The sequence below is a fragment of the Stomoxys calcitrans genome, chromosome 4 (genome assembly GCF_963082655.1).
Source record: "Stomoxys calcitrans chromosome 4, idStoCalc2.1, whole genome shotgun sequence".
NCBI lineage: Eukaryota > Metazoa > Arthropoda > Insecta > Diptera > Muscidae > Stomoxys > Stomoxys calcitrans.
The window spans coordinates 180158585-180181488 of record NC_081555.1 but is presented as its reverse complement, the minus strand read 5'-3'; the positions used below and the strand labels follow the sequence as shown (position 1 = coordinate 180181488).

General features: G+C 37.5%; 2 protein-coding genes across 7 annotated transcripts in view; one reads left to right on the top strand and one right to left on the bottom strand.

Annotated features, from left to right (window-relative positions):
- The window catches only part of LOC106087549 (blood vessel epicardial substance), a 75683-nt gene that overhangs the window by 42740 nt on the left and 10039 nt on the right, over positions 1–22904 (bottom strand). For all 6 annotated transcript variants that reach the window (XR_009397914.1, XM_059366255.1, XM_059366256.1 and 3 more), the window contains exon 2: positions 22031–22860. Coding sequence is in view for 5 of the 6 variants with exons in the window: in XM_059366255.1 (XP_059222238.1) it covers positions 22031–22618 (588 nt within the window). In the remaining variant the exon portion in view is untranslated. The remainder of the gene's footprint in view (positions 1–22030; positions 22861–22904) is intronic.
- Positions 9031–15534, top strand: LOC106087548 (uncharacterized). The gene is made up of 3 exons (XM_013252625.2): positions 9031–10310; positions 11642–11898; positions 14300–15534. Exons 1-3 carry the CDS (start codon positions 9760–9762, stop codon positions 14749–14751), a joined length of 1260 nt encoding a protein of 419 aa, XP_013108079.2. The 5' UTR covers positions 9031–9759; the 3' UTR covers positions 14752–15534.

The following is a 22904-nucleotide window of genomic DNA, read 5'->3' as shown; positions in this document are numbered from 1 at the left end:
GAAAAGGCAAAAGACGGGCGGTGCCGACTGTATAATACCCTACACCTACTCTAAAGGTACAAAGTGGGAGCTATATCTAATTCCGAACCAATTTTGATGGACCTGGCCGGATGTTTTCAGATGGGTTATTAAACAATCCGTGTCACATTTCGAGCAAATATGTTCAAACTGTAAAAACTATGGTTGACAACCGACAACATTATTGAAAATTACGAACATATATATGGGAGCTATATCTAATTCTGAACCGATTTCGAACACACTTCTTAGATAATGTGGTAGTCGTCGAGAAAAGCGTTTTGTAAAATTTTGGCAAGATTAGTCAAAAAATGCGCTTGCAGTGGCTCTAGAAGTGAAAATCATATACATATATGACAGCTATATATAAATCTGAACCGATTTCTATGAAATGTACCAGTAATATTAAAAGAGATAAGAAAATCCTTCTCGCCAAATTGTGAGGGAATCATATATATGGAAGCTATATCTAAATCTGATCCGATTTCTAGCAAACTTCTTTGATGTTGTGGTTGTCGTCGGGGAAAGCGCTGTACAAAATTTTGGCAAGTCAATAAATGCGCTTGCAGTGACCATAGAACTGAAAATTGGGCTATATGTATATATGGCAGCTGTATCTAAATCTGACCCGATTTCTATGAAATTCACTAGGTAATGTCGAGAATCATAAGCAAACCTTTCCAGCCGAATTTCTGGAGGATCGGTTAATAAATGGGCACTTTATTGCAATGCTTCTCAAAATCGTACGAACATATATATATATATATATATATATATATATATATATATATATATATATATATATATATATATATATATATATATATATATATATATATATATATATATATATATATATATATATATATATATATATATATATATATATATATATATATATATATATATATATATATATATATATATATATATATATATATATATATATATATATATATATGAGCGCTATATCTAAATCTGAACCGATTTCTAGCAAACTTTTTAGATATTGTGGTTGTCGTCGGGGATAGCGCTGTACAAAATTTTGGGAAGATTGGTCAATAAATGCGCTTGCAGTGGCTCTAGGAGTGAAAACCGGGTGATATATATGAGAGCTATATCTAAATCTGAACAGATTTCTATGCAATTCACCAGTAATATCGAGAGTCATAAGAAAATCCCGTTAACAAATGACAATTTTATTGCATTATAACTGCAAATCGGACGAATATATATGGAAGCTATATTTTAATTTGAAACGATTTTTTTCAATTTCAATAAGCTTCGTCTCTAAGCCGAAAAACATGCCTGTACCAAGTTTGAAGACGATCGGATAAAACTCCGACCTGTAGTTTGTACACAAATTAACATGGACAGACGGACAGACATACATACAGACGGACAGACAGACCGGCAGACGAACATAGTTAAATCGAATCAGGAAGTGATTCTGAGTCGATCGGTATACTTATCAATGGTTCTAACTCTCTTGCTTTTTGGTGTTATAAAAAAATGCACTAAATTGTAATAGGGTGGTGTAGGGTATAAAAAGGTCAACAGTACACAATATAATAAATGGCGACAATATTTCAAGTACAAAGCTCAACAACACTTCTGGCGCGATGACAAGAATATTAATGTTACGCTGTCAATTTTGAGTACCCTCCTTTGTCTGGTATTGAATTGATACCAAATGGTATTAAAAATCTTTGCCAATTACGCGAACAAAATAATACCAGACGGTATTGACAGAAGTACAGTTTTTTTTATCAGTGTAAGACAAAAATTTAAAGGTGCTACAAACGGAATGACAAAATTAGTATACCCCCATCCTATGGTGGAGACTATAAAAACAGAACTTGTTTAAAACTCCCCAACGATGTGTCGCACTGCGGGCCGCTGTTTGGCCTCGGCTATAAAAAGGAGATCCCTCATCATTGATCGTAAACTTGAAACGCACAACACTCATTGATATTTGTCCCTGTTCCTTAATGGAATGTTCAAATGTAAATTTGCATTTTCCAATTTACGAATATTTATTGCACATATCCCAAATCGGATCCCATGTACTTCACATGCCTTTGTTTAATTTAATTTCAATTAAATTTAATTCCAGTTCATTTTTGATCACTTTCATCATCTTTTTCTCTCTAACCTTAGCAGTTATCGCATCATTGGATTTGTGGTTTAATACAGAAATTGTATACTCCACAGAAGAGACAAATAAAGATATCATAAAGTATTGTCGAAAAGTACCAAATATTCCCCGAAAACATCTAAGGCGAATTTCACAAAATAAGGGGATCACCAGTCATTTTTTTTTAATTTTTAGTTGTTTACTTGTGATTTGTGATTTTTGTACGGAAAATACCGTTGTTATTTTCTTATTCATAATTTCGATTGAATGAATCAATTTTTATTTGATGGAAAAAAATAATTATTTGGCAAGAAATAACATCTTTCACACATGCAATCCAAAACATAATTAAATATATTATCACATAGATAATGAATAAAATCAATAAAGAAATTTCTTTAATGTTTGTAGCCAAAAAAATATTCAAATACGATAGGCAAATGGCAAATATCAATGAAACACAGGTGCAGAGAACTGACCACAGATATAATGATGAATGATTCATTGCATGTCACTAGGTTAGGTTAGGTTAGTTTAAGTTAAAGAGAGGGGGCAGATATTAATCTGCCACATGCCGTTATAGACATATAACTAGCCAATAATCGGCTTGTCGTGCGCTCTAAAACTAAAAAGTAACCTCGAAAAAGAAAGTTTTAAGTTAGGAATTCCGTGCTACTTAGAAAATCCTTAATTGTTTTTCGTACCACTCCCCTAAATTGGTTTATGTCTGGTATCATGTCCCCACCTAAGTACACCGGAAATGCTCCAACGTCTCATCATCTTCCCCACATGCTAACACTTCCGCATATATTTTGCATAAGTGAGCTCGTAGTATGACCCAAAAAGCTATACTGACCTCCTTCTTACTTCCTTGTCCTCTGACAATCCGGATCAAACCCTGTTCCAGAGTGTTTGTCGCCCACGCGGTTGAATCCGACTGCGTCGACGGGCCGTTGGCTCGAAATAGGGCCTGAATCCGAGGATAGTCCACTGGCTCTACAGAAGCGTAATTAGACTAATACTTACTTACGACTCAGTAGTTTGGTGGACTGCTATGAAGAAAAAATACAACGTTGGGAGCATCCAACAAGTTCAGGGAACATGTTGTCTTGGCATAGGCGGAGAGATGAGGACCACGTCAACTAGGGTACTGGAGACTATTCTAACATTCCACTAAGGAAAAAAGGCAAACTTCTCGCATATAAATGAGTGCAGTCGGATTCAAGTTTTAAGCTCAATGATAAGGTGTCTCCTTTTATAGCCGAATACGAAAATCGTGCCGCAGTGCGACACCTCTTTGAAGAGAAGTTTTACATGGCATAGTACCTCACAAATGTTGCCAGCATTAGAAGGGGAAGACCACCGCTGAAAATTTGTTCTGATGGTCTCACTAGGATTCGAACCCAGGCGTTCCGCATCATAGGCGGACATGCTAACCTCTGTTATAACTAACCATAATTATATTTTCTCTTTAATATCATCGCTTGGAAGGGAACCTCAAATTTTCTAAATATTTAGGTTATTCACTGGTTGTTGGTTCAAATATCTCTTCCGTCTATTTTATTTTATGATAACTATAGCTCTGAGGTTAGTGTGGTTATTCCCTCTTTGTGCTGGCGACACTTGTGGGGGACTTAACTTAGCCGTGTAACCTTTTCTGCTAAAGTAGCGACGCGGCAAGCGTCGGCATTGCGCTAAAACGTATATCGGAGAGCACTCATTGATATGAGAGAAGCAGAATAGGCAAATTTACATTTACATGTTTTGATTAATATAAAAGGTATTTGACATGATAACCATTAATAAAGGGTGATTTTTTTGAGGTTAGGATTTTCATGCATTAGTATTTGACAGATCACGTGGGATTTCAGACATGGTGTCAAAGAGAAAGATGCTCAGTATGCTTTGACATTTCATCATGAATAGACTTACTAACGAGCAACGCTTGCAAATCATTGAATTTTATTACCAAAATCAGTGTTCGGTTCGAAATGTGTTCATTCACCGAAAAAATACGGTCCAATGATTCCACCAGCGTACAAACCACACCAAACAGTGCATTTTTCGGGATGCATGGGCAGTTCTTGAACGGCTTCTGGTTGCTCTTCACTCCAAATGCGGCAATTTTGCTTATTTACGTAGCCATTCAACCAGAAATGAGCCTCATCGCTGAACAAAATTTGTCAAAATTTGAACACATTTCGAACCGAACACTGATTTTGGTAATAAAATTCAATGATTTGCAAGCGTTGCTCGTTAGTAAGTCTATTCATGATGAAATGTCAAAGCATACTGAGCATCTTTCTCTTTGACACCATGTCTGAAATCCCACGTGATCTGTCAAATACTAATGCATGAAAATCCTAACCTCAAAAAAATCACCCTTTATTAGAGCCATTGGATTTGGTGACTATTACTGAAATATGTGAATCAGCACTATAAGCCAAGTTAGCACGGAATAAAATATAAAAAAAAAATTTTTATCCGTTGCTAAGGTATTAAGCCGCCAAGAACAATACGACACTTGTTAAATTTCATGTGAAATGTTATTGGGTTATTGACACATTACTGTGCCAATGTATTGATAGTCTACAAACCTACACAGAAATAAAATTTGATATTGACTTTAAGGAATTGCTATACACATATTTTTACAATATTCTATATGCCTTCCAAAATGTTTGAAGAGTTCGTTGCTATGCTATTCTTTGAATATTGATATTAAAATTTTTCAATTTTTTAAGAAATAATTTTCTTGCTAAAAGATTTATAGATCCTTTACTTTGCGTCTAAAGGCGAACATATTTTCATGAGCGACAAAATATCGTTGAATGTTAGAAAATTGACTTAAGGAAAACGGCAACATTGTATTTATTGTATTAAAATACACATATTTTTAGAAAATTCTAAACTCCTCCAAACTTTTTAAGAGTTCGTTGCTATGCTGTTCTTTGAATATTAATATTGTATTTAAATTGGATGTTCTGAAGCTGGACAATATCCTATGTGAACAGGGTATTAAATAAAACACAAACAGATCAAATATAGTAAAGTGCACTTTGTTTGGATGATTTAAATTCTTTTTTATACAAGTATTTCTTACACGCGTTCCAGAATAGTGGTGCGCTTACTGCCAAATTTTCTAGAGCAAAAGTTTGACTTGCGATTGTTGGACAAATCCCGCAAACACTTCAAATTAACTAGCCGAAATTGCTTGTACAGCTCCATTTGTACAGTGAAAACTGATTGTGAGTTACTGGGTTTATAGACAGTGTTGCCATTTAGAGTTTTCTCTACCAAATTTGATAGGATTTACTTTAAATTTTAAGGGTTTTTGGTAGATTAATTGTATTTTTAAATCCGAAATATAAGACTTATGGGTCCTTAAAACACCATTCCTACGTTATATGATGCTAAAATAAAGACAAATTTAACAGAAAAATTTTGTTTGTCGAGTAAAAAAAGAAAAAGTAGCGAGTTGGGTTTAGATCTATGAATTACATGTATTGGGAAAGTAATCCCAACTAAGAAATAAGAAATTAATAGCCTGGACCACTAACATTTTGTCATTCGCGCGAATTCATCAAAATCATCTGCTTTCCTCTGTAAAATCAGCTGATTTCTTAAAGTTGGTGAACGAATCGAGTGACAAACTGTTAATGGTCTTGACCCTTAATAAGGTATTCGAAGAGTGTTTGTGCGGCAGTATTATCTTATATATAGCAAGTACTTATTAAAATTTCGAGCGACTACACTTTTTCAAAAATGGTAGGTCAAAACAGTGTTGTTGGGTCTAAAAAAAAATTTCGATGCATTTAACAAAATTATTGAATCAATTAATTTTTTAATTGAAAATTACAAAAATTTCAACCACGACCGTAATTGAAAACGCACAATTAAAAAAATTTATTCTTAATTTTTGAATTGAAAATTGTCTTAAATTTCAATCACGATCATGATACAAAAATAGTTTTCAATTAAAAAAATTATTGAATTAAATAATTTTTAATTGAAACTGTTTAATTTTCAATTAAAAAATTTTTCATAACATTTTTTTTTGTGGGCATGGACAAATTCTTTAATTTATTCCTCGTAGTGACACTTGTTACCTGTCGTTTGTTGTGTACTTACATTATAAAATCGAGTCAAAATTCCTTTTTATAGGGCTATTTTGGACGTAGACCTTGGACGTACCACCGTCACATATAGCACGGGTAAATCAAGAATGACTAATTAAAAATCATTTTCCGCATTTCATTTCATTCGCCCAGTGGCTGTCCAGCCAAATGCCAATTTGATTGACTTTTCTATTTGGTCAACTTTATAGAGAAAGGTAAGGACGGAAAAAAATATTACGAGTATGGATGCATGAACCAACTTAGGGGAGTGGTAATGAAAACAACTAAGGATTTTGTAAGTAGAACGGAATTCCTAAATCAAAATTTTCTTTTTAGAGGTTACTTTATAGTTTTTGGAGCGCACAACAAGCCGATTACTGGGTGTATGTCCATAGTGGCATGGGGCGGGTTAATAGCTGCACTCCCTTTTCAACCTAACCTAACCATGGATGTCCTGAAGAAAACCATTGTACGGGAATGGGCTAAAATATCAGCAAATTACATTCGAGCAGCTCGTTTTTTAACGCCTCAGAGCAAAAATTAATGGATTCCGAAATGTTGATGTTTTTCGCACATTTTTGTCATTTGAACGAACTTTGAATATCCGTGCGGAAAAGCGTAGAAATAATAAGATAGGAACATTGAGAACGGTATGCCAAAAAAAAATTTAAAAAAAACAGTAACAACACCATGAGGCGACGTGTGGCAGAGGATGCCGTTGCGGCCGCTGTCGCACCAAAAAATAATCTGACGTGGACCTTACTCAGCTCAGACATCGGAAGGTTTAGTGCAACTAAATGTTCCAAATTTCAGCGAAATTGGGTAATAAATGTGGCTCTTATGAACTTTATATCCCATATCGGCAAATTGGTTTATAGCTATATCGAAATATATTCCAAACTGGACCATAGTTGGTTCGGAGAATGGGTGGTCTTGTCCATCTAGCTGTTCCAATGCATCCTTTATGTGTCAAAGATCTCAAATCAAATGGTTTGAGTGACACCATACCCGATACTGAAATCGTGCAACAAATGCCGCTTTTAAGACCCTTAAACGGGAGATCGGTCTATAAACTCTTTAATAACTTTAAAAAAATTATTAAATAAAAATGTTTAATTTAATAAAAATGTTCAGTTCAATATCTTAATTTTTGAAAGCTGTAGCGTGACACAGCGCTACATCGTTAAATCGTCTTAGAATTTTACGACGATCCGAAATATATATACTTTGTAGGGTCTCAAATGTAGATTTCCATGTATTGCTAACAGAATAAAAAATTAATATATACCCCTTTATCCTATGGTGGTGGGCAAGGCGGATTTAACAAGGTGGTCTCAAGCGAACAGCTGTTAACATCCGGTCGTCAAACCGGTATTAAAAAGTCAGATTTTTGTTTGCATTCTCTTAATAGTTTTCTTCTTTCTCCCATGTTCTCTGCTCATGTACGCACACGTATGCACACACGCAAACAAATTTGTTTATGTGGATTGGCAAAACGGCGAGCAGCTTGATAACAAAATGGCGGTTTGCACCATATGATTTGTGGTTGTTGTACAAGTGAGAACACCTTTAATTGTTTCGCCATGGGTGGTAAAAAAATGTGATCGTTTGAATTGGTAGCACCTCGTGCCAGGTAACTTGTATAAGAGTTAAATGCATAATAGACTATTTGCAATCCCCAACGACCTACATTAATATAAAATAACTACAAAATTGTATGTACGTATATGTTTACATACATACATATATAAGGGCAAAGCGACAGCGATGGATAATATACCTAGGGTTGCCAATTAATGTTTCAAGATTTTACCAACTGATTGTCGTGTTTATCACGTTTCAAAAAAAATCGATTAACCCTAATGTCGATACCCTAATTCCGTAGAAAATGAAAATTTCGCCGCTGTTTCTATGTGATAAAGCAATTTGTTTTATATCTTCATTGTCTACAGAGAAAATTTGATTAGGAAAGAACTGGAAACAAACAAACACACAGATATTTTGACGAAAGACGAAGAAGGTGCAAGTTGTTGACAACAACAATGCCTATTGGCAATCTAGTCAGTCAGAAAAAAAATTCCTTTCAAGACTGGATGACTTGCTGTGTTGGCTAAAATCCCATTGCCTTATTCAGTTTAAAGTGGCTATTCCCCAGAATTTAAATATTCTCATATGCGTATAATTTACCACCGGATGGATGAGAATGTGGATTTGTTGTTTAATTTGAGATTATGGCAATGATGATACTTCAACCTCCCCTTAAGGGAATGATAATTGCCAAAGCTAGCAAAACAAGCAAGAGCACTTAGTACCTGTTGCGTCGTCGAGTACACTTTGTTGTTTTACATCACCTTCTCTTCCAAACAACAGTAAACAACTCAAACGCGTGATTCTAATAAATCAATCTCGTATAGCAATAACATATACAAATACTCCCCAACAAAAGAGAGCAACCAACCACAATTAAAGAGAACATTCAACGCAGGCAGAGAATGAGAGAGTGTGAAAGAAAGTATCCCCTCAATTGTAGGTGATCGACAAAAGTCCATTAGTCTTCATATCTAAAAATTAGGTAAATATTTTCAGGCATGATGAAATTAGCATCTGTGGGGCGGCATGTGACACATACTTGTTTTTTTTCCAAAAAACCAATATCTTATGGTCTAAAAAGCTGCTGACGTAGGCATAGAAGGAGGCACGTCTTTTGTTAGCTAGCCACCAGCAACAGCAGTGCCATTATACATACATATATACTCAGTATGCATGTGACGATCAACAAGCATAAAAACCCGACAGAGTCATCGGCAAAAACAAAAACATTGGTGTGTAACATTGCTGTCGACGTCGTTCCCTACGTTCCCTCCTGGCCCATTGTTATGTATGACTACTCGCAGACTTTTGAAGACTGAAGAGCTTGTCTGAGGTCCATTTTATTCTGTAAAATTGCTTCCTTCTCTTCCATGCACGGTATCTACGCTCTGAACTTACATACATGAGAAAGTCACATTGTCAAACGATTAATTCTCTGCCCGCCTGCCTGCAGCCGACTGACTGAGTGTGAGTGATTCTTTTTTATTGCTTTATTTTCGCGAGACGCTGACTATACAACAATTGTGTGGGAAAATATAAGCACAAGCACGGCCGCTTGACGATTCACTATTACTTATCAGCTCAAAGTGTGAAAGTCGTTGGCTGGCAGTTCTCTGTGCACACACGATACAACAGAGAATTTTTAAGGCCAACAACATATATACCTGTAACTTACTACTAACCAAAAAATAACATAATCTTACAACAATGTTCGAAATATCGTTAAATTAAAAATTTGGTTTAAATTGGTTTTCTGATAACTACAAAACAAATAAAAAAGGGCACTGCTCCCACACAGTAACACAGCAAACAAAGAAACAAACAAAACTCTTAACCAGTATTCATTTAATCAGTGTCTTCGTGTAATAAGTGAAATATTATAGTGAACTTGAAAAAATGTGCCATAATTCCGTGCGGGAAAGCGAACAAATCGATAAGTGCATTGAGAATGGTATGCCAGAAAAAATTATAAAAGCAGTGAAATACACCATGAGGCGACGGGTGGCAGAGGCAGCCGTTGTGGCCGCTGTCGCAGCCGAAAATAAACATGCAAATATCACAGACCTTGCAACCCGAGGAGGTCATTCGAGTACAAATACTGCAAATAGTGCGCTGGCAAAAACTACACAGGGATTTCAAATGAAATGTCCCTTTGCCCATGGATTGATTATCCCAGCCAAATCCATAGAAACTTCCGCTTCTTCAATACCAGGCGAATTCAATGAATTAGCCCGCCGTTCGTCATGCGGGCGACCCATTACACAACTGAAGAACGAGAGTACATCTATTACCAATGTTGGCTCCCAATTAGAACAAATTTCCCCCTCCTCCTCACCTGAAGAAATATACAACGAGGATATATTAGCGAAAAGCACCCAGTTTACCAAAAAGCTCACATTTAAACTGCAGCAAACCTTTGGAAGAGTGCAAAGAAGCAAACTATACACGTGAGTAAATACCATAAATATCGTTCGGATACTTTTCTTTAAAATGTGAAGAAGTGCAAGTGTCATTGTAATCTCTTAGCAACAGAATACTGGAAAAGTACGCGAACGTCGTAGCCTTAAGAAATTTCAGAAGCAAACAATAACTGGGAATTGTTTACAAAATTGTGTTGTCTGACTAAAGCCAATGACACCAGTCACCTAATTTTTTAGGTCAATGTGGAATAATTTTGAAAACAACAAAAAATGTTGTTGTCATTCAAACAATTTGTGTGAATTTTGCAATCCATGAATTTTGCATGCTGGAGAAAACCCACCAGTAAAGATGTGCATCTTCTGCAAATAGTAAACCGTATAAAATCCTCTCTTTCTCTCTCTCTCTCTCAAATGGCCTTATAGTGCATCATAAAAGCGTTTTTAACAAAAAAAAAAAATAATAATAATATCAAAAAACCCCTCAACAACAAAACAAACACCTTTATTTAAAAATGTATGTGTGTGTTGTTTTATTCAGAAGTGAGTTTGGGATTTATTTAAGGCCCACCACAGCCAAACACAATAAAATGACGTATATTGGGAAGTTTAATATGACGTCTCAAACTGATAACTCACTAGCGCCACAAATTTTCAACACACATCACTTACTCTCTCCGCAGTCTTATCTGCAATAATAGACTTTGACTTGCACGTACCATGTGTGGTCGAAAGCTGTAATTCCCAAATTTGATCGGCAATTTATTTTTGATTTAGATTCGGATATCATATAATAAAAAAATTTGTTATGCTATCTCTCTCTCTCGCTCTGATTTGATGTCTGATTAAAAAACCGCCGTTCAGACAATTTTTCATAGTCATCAAGCCAGGATGGAATGCATTTTTTATAACCGCTAACAAAAAAACCAATTATGCTTCATCTTTGCCTTAGTGGCTTAGTGTTTGTCGACAGCCAACATAGGTCTGTCTACTAGTTGGACAGCGCAACATAGTGCAATTGGATACAGCAACTAGTTAGAAGATGCTAGTTTAGCTTCGTGCCAATATTTAGGGGGGCGGCAGTCGAAGGTGGTGCTGCTGTACGATGTTTAAACTTGGTCGCTTTGCTTCATTCAATAAAAATTGCATGCGATCTCGCACGTACGCCACTCAGTTGTCGTTTGATTTTCAGGCGAGCTGGTATTGCGGCCGGATGTGGAATGTATGCAAAATTCTCATTCAATTGATACTGTTATGGTTTCGCGCGAAAGACACTTACATCTTTTTGCAATAAGAAAAAACAAACAAAAAAATTACAACCACAAACAATTTAAGTTCATTTTTTTCTTTCTTCCATACAGATTGCTCACGAAAACTACCCAACCTGCTCACGTTCTAGCCATATGTATTCCATCATTCGTATTATTAACTATTTGGCCCGAATTAATATATGGCAGCTCTTCTAAACAAACGGCACATGTCTCCACGGCGACGACAGATGACCATCACCTCCAATCATCTTCAACACCCAAAATGAATTACACTTTGGCATTAATTGCTTACTTGGGGGCCTTTGCAACACATTTTGGTTCCCAGATATGGATGACTTTTGTGTCAGGTAATAACATTATTTCTGATTTCATCATGTACACCTTAACTTTTAGATATACTTTTATTATGTGCGCGCGCGCTTACAATCAGATAATAACATTGAACAATAAAAGAAGGTACATCATATGACTTTGTATCAGTTTTTTGTTACCAATTTTGGAAAAATAGCCCTGCCATTTCACAGAGATCTTGTTTTTTTATCGCGCTGACAATAATCTGAAAAAATTTCATATAATAAACATGGTGATTGCATTATAAATCATGAGCTTTAATCGTCTTTTTCACCAGCTATAATAATTATTCAGTGATAGTACAAATTGCAAGGCAAAGAACGGTACTATACGGCAACATTTAATAGTTTAAACTTTGTTATCTAACAAGGTGTTGAGGTAAAAGAAAACAACACTTTTAAATATGGAACAATCTGCAAAAGGACGCTGACTTTTTGTATGTCCGACATATGCTAGTAAAATACAAATGCAAATGCAAATTTTGCCCATGAACATTCCACTAAGGAACAGGAGCAAACTTCTCACATATCAATGAGTGCAGTCCGATTCAAGTTTAAAGCTCAATGATAAGGGGCTTCCTTTTTATAGCCGAGTCCGAACGGCGTGCCGCAGTACTACACCTCTTTGGAGAGAAATTTAACAAGGCATAGTACTTCACAAATGTTGCTGCCAGCATTATGAGGGGAAAACCACCGCTGACAATTTTTTCTGGTGGTCTCGCCAGGATTCGATTCGAGGCGTTCAGCGTCATAGGCGAACATGCTAACCTCTGCGCTACGGTGGCCTCCGTATGTGCTAGTAGTGAATAGAATTCTGACTCAAGTGTAGATCATTTTGGTTTTGGGCACCAACAATTTATTAACGAAATAATAAATTTGTCCATTTTATAAACTCAATCAATTTCGACGAAGTTTAAGCTATGCCACATCTGGTGTACCAATCTGGGTTTTGTAACGAAAGCTTTAATAGACCCATAAATAAACTACGTTGAGATTATTTGAACAAAAAATTAAAAATTTGTTTCCAAGGCAACCAAATTTCTCGTTTATAAATAAAAGCTCAAAATTGTTAACCCCCAAAATGACCTTTGAAATAATAATGCACAAACCAAGGCGTATTTATCAGTTGGCCGCATCAACCCAGCTGAGAGAATTTGATATGTCAACTCATTTTCGAATTCGCCGAACAAAAATATAAACTTCAAAATAAATAACTTATAAATTGTGTTTGCTGCTGTTATGGTTTTTAAAATTAGGGTATATAATGGCACGCGTCTAGCAACCTCATTCACTATTAGTTTCACTATGGGAACTTAGGTCTATTGTGTCGCCCCCGAAAGATTCAAAAAGCGCAGAAGTACAATGCCAGACATTAAAATGAAGAAGTTTAGGAGCCAACATGCATTACAAAACGGCCAGGAGGTCTGTAGAAGCTCCCTCCAATATGCAATTTAAAATTATAGTAGTCAAGTATGGCGAAAGGACTTTTGCATCAAGAAAATTTAAACATGAAAATAGATTTTATGTAGCCATAATCCTGCACCTACTCTCGCAATTTCAGGGCAGTCTCGTAATAGGTGCTCAACCGTCTATGAATCCTCCTTCTCATCCCCACAAATCAAGCCTAAGTCCGCCATGTGACCAGCGTGGGGTCAAAGTCCGAACATTGCAACAACAACAAACAAACTCCAACTGTCCTTTTCAAATGACCTGAAAATTCGACAGATATCCAAGAGTAAAAAAGGGGTACACAACCCCTCCTTGTGGCGATTGAGCTCTAATTACAATCTTCCTATTTGGTCCACTTCATTCACTTGGTAGCTATCTACGGCTACAATAAGCTTATGAAAACTATTTAAACCTGGCATTTTGGTAGTTTTGTGGATTGTTGCAGCCACATTTGGGTTCATTCTAACAATATTCTTACAAATGTGGAGAATTTACATACATACATATTATCTAAAGGTCTAACATCGGGTGATACCTAGACATTTAATGTCTTGTGTCGTCCTCTTTCAATCCAAGGGCCAACGAAATCCTATAGGCTTGAATTCCTCATGGAAGTTTAACAGTCATATTTGTTAAGAATTAACTTTAATTTTGGAGAAGTTATGTGATCCTAATGTCATTCTTTAAATACATTTGAATGTTTCCAGAAACAGAAATGTAGTTTGTTAAAAAAGCGGAGAAAACGCGAGAAACAAAAAAATATAAAATATTGTTTTACCATTGTTTTTTGGTGTTTGCTGTTAAGACTTTCCTTGCCTATTTTGATCTTGCAATCGTTTTGAGCATACTTTCCAACAATGTTATTAGTATATTGTAAAGTAATTGGATTAAGATATTTATGTTTAGTTGACATATTCTTAACCATTTTTATTTTTCTTTCCTCTTGCAGGTCTTTCGCTGTATTTTTCCTTACCACGACATATGTTTGGTCGCTGTCAGCAAATATTATTTCCAAAATATTTTGCATTGAATAGTGTGCTGAGTATAACAATGCTCATAATCTTTGTGAAATATTTCTTTCACTCTTGGAATACGCCACAATGCATTCAATTGGGTGCCTTATCGCTGACGGGAACCATAGAAGTTTTGGTTAGGCTTTATCTGGCGCCGCCTCTACTTTATCTAATGCATGAAAAGTACAAAATCGAGGATACCATTGGCAGCGGCAAAGAAGTTGGCAGTCTGGTGCAAGGGGATTTAGTACAATGTCCCCACTATCAACGCATACATAAAGCCTTTCGCCGCGTTCACATGACGGTGGCAATTGGCAACCTAATCACAATGGTAGCAAGCTGTCTGCAACTGTATTACATAGCTAGCAAAATACAGATATCCCTGTAATAATAACTAAAGCTAAACAAACCCCCAGCTATATTTAAGTCAGATAGAAGTGTAAAGAGGGTCCCATCAAATACATTAAAAAAAAAAGAATTTTGAAAACAAAATGATATCCGCCATAAATGGCAAAAACTCTCACAACCATCAATAATCATATACCAAAAAATGTAATAAGCATTTCTAAATAAGGTCTATAATATTTAAATTATTTCTAAGGTTCCATAGTTTCGCAAATAATTAGCAGCTGAAGTAGGTAGTTAAATACTGTGTAACGTAACCATCTCTCTCTCATGAGGATAGCGTCTTTAATAGTTGTAATTAGTCAAATTTTATGTCAATTCAAGAACCCATCACCATCATCGCCGTCATCGTCATCATGCCTAATCTATTTATAAAGATAGCATCAATAAGCAATTCATCCAACATAGCAGCGCCATAATTTGTGTTCCTATCATCGTGATAGATATATAGTATTATTAAAAGCGGTACGAAATTACGACAATACTGAATCTAAATATTCCTAAATAATCACCAACACAATAACTCATAACTTACATAAACATTCACGTATTATTCATTAAGTACGATTACGCACTTGAAGATCTGTGATAAAAAATCTCTCTCACTCGAGTCAAACAGAATTTATTAGCGATGACTACAATCTTTTGCTTTGTAACGATTATCGAATAGCAATTACAATCTTGATGTTCAATGTATTTGTACGCCTATATACAAGAATGCATATAGAAATAGTAAAAGTAATAACTTTATTCGATTTTCGCCAAATTATACGATTGTATCAATTTCAGTTTTTAATTAAGGCAGCAATTTAATATCAAGTCTGTTAATCCATTAAATGCAGAATTTTTTTATGGCAATTAACAAATTGTAATAATGGTAAAACCGCTTATAAAATATATTTATATATATATGTTTATACATAAGAACTTACAAAGGTCGTTTTATTTTCCATGTTTCTATACTATATGGCGACTATAATGGAAGTACGCACCAAAGTGCCATAGGGTCTTTGCACCGAATTGGTCTGATCTGAAATTTCATCGGACACCATTTGCTTCCACGAAACGTGTTATATGTTTTTCCATATATCTGTGTTGACAGAAACATATTCGGAAATGACTTAAGCGTAAATCTCTGATCTTTGACGGGATCGAGAGAGTCGGCTCTGATACTGTTTAATTTACGGACTCGCCGTTCTTTTTCTGTGTAGCCAATGCATAGAATGAGAGACTTCTGGGAGCAATTGCAGAGGGCAGTGCTATTGTGGACAACGCCATCTTGAATCCGATAATCCGTTATTTTACTGCCTCGTCCAACTACATTACCCTTCAAAAGAAAATTGGTTGATATGCATTAAAAGAAGAATTCACCAAATGCAGCCTCAACAAACTTCATCTTCCTGCACATATTGCTGAGAGAACTTCCAACACCCCATGGTAGTTGTTTATTTTTTACCTAACCGTCCATTCAAAAGATTCGAGAATTCAAAATGGATAATGCAATAATTCAAGGGCTTATCTAGAAAATATGTTTTTTAATACTAAATTTAGTGTAACATATATGCGTGCAGAATTTTGTTGTTCTTGTTATTGTAACCACATTTGCATGTGGAGGTGGCGATCCTCGTCAAGCTCTTATAGGTGAGCCGCGGGAAAATGATCACCATTGGTTATTCAAAGGAGCTAATAACTCGCCTTGTCATATCCAACATCATAGGCGCTCAGTATTTAAGCAAGAGCCAGTGTCATCTGGCCTCGCATTGACTCTCCACTCGATACCGTTGTTTATGCGCGACTGCGTTGACAGCTACTCCGTATGAAGTATTCCACTATGTGCACCCCGTAGTCACGCCCGGTTGTTGCGTGCAGAATATTGTTGTTGTTGTTATTGTAACCACATTTGCATGTGGAGATGGCGATCCTCGTCAAGCTCTTATAGGTGAACCGCGGGAACAGTATCGCCATTGGTTATTCAAAGGTACCAATAACTCGCCTTGTCATATCCAACATCATAGGCGCTCAGTATTTAAGCAAGAGCCAATGCCACCCGGCCTCGCATTGGTTCTCCACTCGATACCGTTGTTTATGCGCGACTGCGTTGACAGCTACTCCGTATGAAGTATTCCACTATGTGCACCCCGTAGACGCGCCCGGTAACTCCCAGCTAAGCTTCTCGTGACAACGAGAAACTCCACACTGATTGGATCTCAAAGTTCCAGCCTGTGTTATGCTCATAGTTATTCCGTGCCATGCAGAGATTTTTCGTCTTATGATCTTTTTTTTCAAAAGAAAAAATAATCATTAAAAGTCCAAACATTTTAAAAAGGGCTATTACAACAGTATTTTACTTCTTAAGGCAAGAAATTTGAGACAGAATTAATTAAGATATAAGTAAAAAGCGATTAGTTCGACTGGGACGAATCTTATATAACATCCAATATATATGGGCCCATATACAATCACGTCCTACATCAGTGTAGGGAATTTCCCACATTGAATTTTGATGTGAGAGATTCCCTATAACGTTAGAACAACATTTGGAGGTGATACAAACGGAATGACGAAGGGTATAAAAGGGAGGGTATAAAAAGTTGAAATTTTATATAAGAAATGTTGTTAACTTAAAGCAATCGTTCGAATTTGTTCTCTAGTAGAGCAGGCAAATCAGCGATGGTACCACTGATAGAGTAATTTTTGTGCCAATATCGATAGTTTTTAACCCTATCGAGAAAAAATAATTTTGTATTAAAATTTACCCTTTTTTAAAAAAAATTATTGGATTAACCAATAATTTCATAAATCATAATACAATATCGATAGTTAAGAACAAAAATATCGAAACTATCGAGTGGAGCGATTATAAATAGTTTGCCATCTGTACTCCATCAGATCTGAAAATTGCCCTGTCGGCAATTGGCTGGTTGATTTATCCTGGCACGGGATAGCTGTGAGCACCACACGGCTGGAACATTGAGGTCCGATGTATGTGGTGTTCATTGCCGTTACGAGAAGCATAGCTCCGAGTTACTGGGCGCGTCCACAGGTTGCTCACCTACAGGAGCTTGACGAGGATCGCCACCTCCACATGAAAATGTGGCTTCGGCGACATCGGACAATAAATGCGCCTTTTATGGGCCCGAAACCTTAAATCGAGAGATCGGTCTATATGGCAGCTATATTCAAATCTGGATCGATCTGGGCCAAATAAGAGAAGGATGTCGAAGGCCCTAACACAACTCACTGTCCCAAACTTCGGCGACATCGGACAACAAATACGCCTTTTATGGGCCCAAAACTAGAAATCGAGATATCGCTCTATATGGCAGCTATATTCAAATCTGGACTGCTCTGGTCGAAGAGCCTATCACAACTCACTGTCGCAAATTACGGCGACATCGGACAATAAATGCGCTTTTTATGGGACCAAAACATTCAGCAAAATCGGATAATAAATGTTACTTATAAGGGCCAAAGACACTAAATTGGCGGATCGGTCTATATGGGGGTTAAATAAAGATATAGTCCGATATAGTCCATCTTCGAACTTAACCTGCTTATGAATAAAAAAGAATCTGTGCAAAATTTCAGCTGAATATCTCTATTTTTAAACAGTGTAGCGTGATTTCAACATACAGACGGACGGAAATGGCTAGATCGTCTTAGATTTTTACGCTGATCAAGAATATATATACTTTATAGGGTCGGAAATGGATATTTCGATGTGTTGCAAACGGAATGACAAAATAAATATAACGCCAAAATTCAGTTTTAAGGCTTCAAATTAAGAGTATTTGAACTGTAGGCCCGACAGACAGGAGTTTAGAGAATAGAACTATGGTAACAGGCTAATAATTAACCGAGTATGTTGTCTATGACCCATCCATCTGTTTTCTAACAATTTCTTTTCACTGATCCATAGAGAATCCTGCATTGTGGTGAGATTAATTTTCATAATCAAATTAGGTCAACTCTATCTCCACTTTGGCAGAACCTTACCTAAAAAACTTCTACTAAAATCGATGTTATGGACTTTTGCTCGATTTAAAAGAAGAGAGAAATCTGATGGAAACAGATTCAAGGAATTGAACAAAGTTGGCTACAACCAATGGCCAACTCCACTGTCCGATATCCTCAATACCGGGACTGCGGAGTCGGGGAATTTCGTTGGAGTCGGAGTCGACAAAAATTTGCTGCACTCCAAAGAATTTTTTTTTTTTTTTGGCACAGACCGCTGTTTTTTAAAACGCAGATTCAAGCGCAAAATCGGACCATATTCGAATAAAGCTGCCTTATAAACCGATATTTCGATTTAGGGTCTTGAGCTCATAAAAGGTGCGATTTTCCTAACGGTGGGTTGTACTAAGCCCTCGATGTCCTTGCCAATTTAGATATATATGTATAAAAGGCCTTAAATCGAAAGATCGGTTTATATGGTAACAGTAACAATCCCATGACACCGGATTGACTCGCGGATGGAGTGCCTTCTCCGCACGCTTCTGGTCCGTGCCGAGATTGAACCCCGGACCCTGGTTCTGTTCTGTTTGCCAGTACCGTCTCCAACATCGGTTGGTGTCGGTGAGGTCTAAACAGTGCATGGAGTGGGTGCATTTCCGATCTTGCTCTGGTCTTAAGTCACTACGGGAGAATAGTCGCACTGAATATGTTGCTAGGTGCAGTGCGAACATAGTGGGTCATAAGCGTCATCGTCTTTGCCTTCTGCGTCCTCATCGTCGGACTATGTGACCCTCCGACCTCTCTCGTTGCCAACAGCAGCATCCCAGCCCCAATATTCCATGGCCAGTGCCGGGAAGTGTATCTTTCTTGCAATTGAATTTCAATGGTCGGAGGGGCAAAATCGACGAGAAGAAAATTCCGGGACCTCATTAACGCAGCAGCCGCTCGCTTTTTACCAATCGGTCGAATACCCCAAGTGAGGCCCAATTTCCCGGCACAGGTAGTAGTAATCGCAAACGAGCCTAATGGGATTCGTTGTATGGACCCCACTAATCCCAGAATAAGCGAGCTGAATCTGGAAATAAAGAGGGTAGTCAACGAACATAAGCGGAATTTGGGGCTGGAACACTTGGAGCAATGTTACTTAGGTAGCGGTTTAGGAAAGCTGTGGTCTACTTTATGCCACGCTCAAACCCCGGTAGACGGGACGACAGAATGTCAGTCACTTCCGAAGAGTAGCGACGGTTGTTCAACCGCCAATTAATTGCGGATTCCGAGAGTGGCAGGACTAGGAGGAGAGCCATTCGTCGCATCCGTGGTCTCCGACCCGAAGGACATCCATCACAATTTATTTATTTATCCCGACCCCAAGTCATCCCATTGGGGCCCGACGGAATCTCTATACTGATGCTTAAGATTCTGGATCTACCTAGAGTCAAGTACCTTACAACTGTCCTCAACCTGTCTTTGAACAGTCTTATGTCTGGAAGATTTGCCGCTACTGAAGCCTGGAAAGGACCCGATTAAGGGGGTGTCGTACAGACCGATCTACCTTCTCTCATTAGTAGCAAAGATGCTTGAGGCATCACTCCTCCCGAGCCTCGTAGTAGAATTTCCATTCGCCGAGCATCAACATGGATTTCAAAGACTGCAGAATTAAGGGATAAGAAGTCGAAGCATCGTAGAATGAAACAGAGAGTTGCCCAAGACGGGGCGATATCTCCGGAACTGTTTAACCTCTACCTATCCTACATTCCACCGCCTCCAAACGGCATAGAGATCGTATCATATGCGGACGAATGGATCATGGCATTAAGCCCTCCACCCATTGATGACATCTGTGACAGGTTGAACGTCTACCTCAACGAACTTGCCTCTTTCAGCCACATTTTGTTCACTACAAATTCGCGTGAGATGAATAATGAGCAGAATATGATGATCGATGGAGAAATGGTTCCGACCACCAAGTGTCCCAATATGCTTGCTGTGAGCACAACACAGGCTGGAACATTGGGGTCCGATCTGTGTGGAATTCATTGCTGTTACGAGAAATTTAGCTACGAGCTACCGGGCGCGTCCACAGGTTGCGGATGGTGGAATGCTCCATTCGGGGTAGCTGCAACGGCAGTCGTGGACATCCAGCGAAGAGTCTCAGTGAGAGGCCGTGGGAAGAGGTGTTAAGATGGTAGTATTGCGCTCTCTCTCTCTTTTTAATACCTAGACCATACCTAGCACTGATCTCATTTCGAGTATGACTACAATACAATAAAGTCACATTGAGGGCTGTGATCAGATACTTCATTCCCGGAGCGTTGAATTTCGTCAACAAAATCATAGAATTGATAATAGTGTTGGACAATGTCATTAATAGGGGTAATAGCGCAATTCGGTTCACAGAACTAGGTCCTTCAGTAGTTCATAGAACTTTTAAGTATTTTTTTCCATCACAAAAAAATCAATCATTAAAACCACAAAAAAAATATATTAATTTTCAAATTGGGTAGCGATTTTATAATAAAGCGCGGTATTTGCATGTCTGTTTAAGGTCCGTCGATATTTTCAAGAACAAATAGACTTTATCTATGAAAAAGTGTCGATCAGTCTGGACTATAAAAGCTGACATTGAAATGAGTTAACTAAGGCAATGAACAAAAAGCAACAACTGTTGAATACTGGTTCATTTAGATAAATAGAGTAACCATGTCCATTTAAATAGCTTGTTTGCGAAATTGATACACCCAAAAAAGAAAGATGGATTGCTGATAAAGTGCTATTAATTTATTTAGTGATATCGTTTGCACGAATTCATTCATTTTGTTTTCGAGCTTTTGCACAGTGGCCAGTATGTAAACACAGGAAACTCTTGTATACAATTTATGACACATTCATGAGTGATCTGCTGCCAAACAAAGATGCCGAGCAAAGAGAGGAAACTTGATCTTGTGTAACACATTCATGAGTGATCTGCTTCCAAACAAAGATACCTAGCTAAGATAGCTCTCTGGCCTTATATGTATTTAGACATTTTGGTACTGCCACCTCTGCTATTGCGGCACTTGGGATAGTCATATAAGTTCTTTTTAAAAAAGATTATTGCTATAATAACACTATGATGCAATGTGGTTTGTTATATCTTTACTGAAACTCTTAAAAAACTGCATATATGTAAATGCAGGCGATAAGGAATTTGCATTGGGACATTTTGGTACTGCCACCTCTGCTATTGCGGCACTTGGGATAAGGCCCAACATGGATACAATAAATATTGCTTTTTCAAAAAATTAACACTAAAAACATCACACACTTACCGCATCTATTTCTCGTTCAAAACGTACAGGCCGAAGTCTACATAACGCTATTATCAGGTATATTGTGTTAATTCCAAAGAACAGAGATGACCACAGTACAATGTCTTGAGCGCAATCAATCAAATAGCCATACATGGCTAGCAAGACAGCTGCTACGACTAGCATCGATCGCAGCCACAGAATTCCAAAAGGCCGATGAGGAGCTAAAAAAGCCAAAAGCAAAAAGGCATTTCCCAGCTGAAAGTACATATGGTGGGGTCTCTGCCATATTAGGCACTGTTCAATTGACCAGTCTCCTGGATTAGCTGATCGTATTGTGGCATTACTGTCCCAGGATATAGCACCGCCGTTTGCTACCATGAGGCCGCCATTTCCACCGGCACTGCCGCCTCCATTGGTTCCTGTTGCAGCATTCATTGTGGGATGCAAAAAAATAGAAACGGCCGAAGGTACGCCGTCCATCACAGCATTTCCATCACCGGCCCCAATGCTATTACTAGCCGCCGTACTCGAAGGTAAACTATTTATTCCCAAACTGGAATTTGTCGACTCAACTAATCCCAATGCCAGGGCGCCAATCAGCAGCATTGCAATTACGAGAAAACGATACTCAATCGTGTTTGTTTAAGGCTCGCGACTGTTGTGACAATATCCGTTTCGATGGTCAATTGTTACTATGACTCGTGCAAATTCAAATGTTGCACTACGAAGATCGCAATATGAACTGCGAATCTCTCGAATTTCTCCTCTGCGTTTTCAATATTACTGCTAAAGACGAAAAATTCTTGCTTTTCAAGCATAATTGCTTACTGCTCTTGTCATTCATGTGGCTGCAAAGAGAGGAAAAATATTTTTTTTTTTTCAGATTGTTACA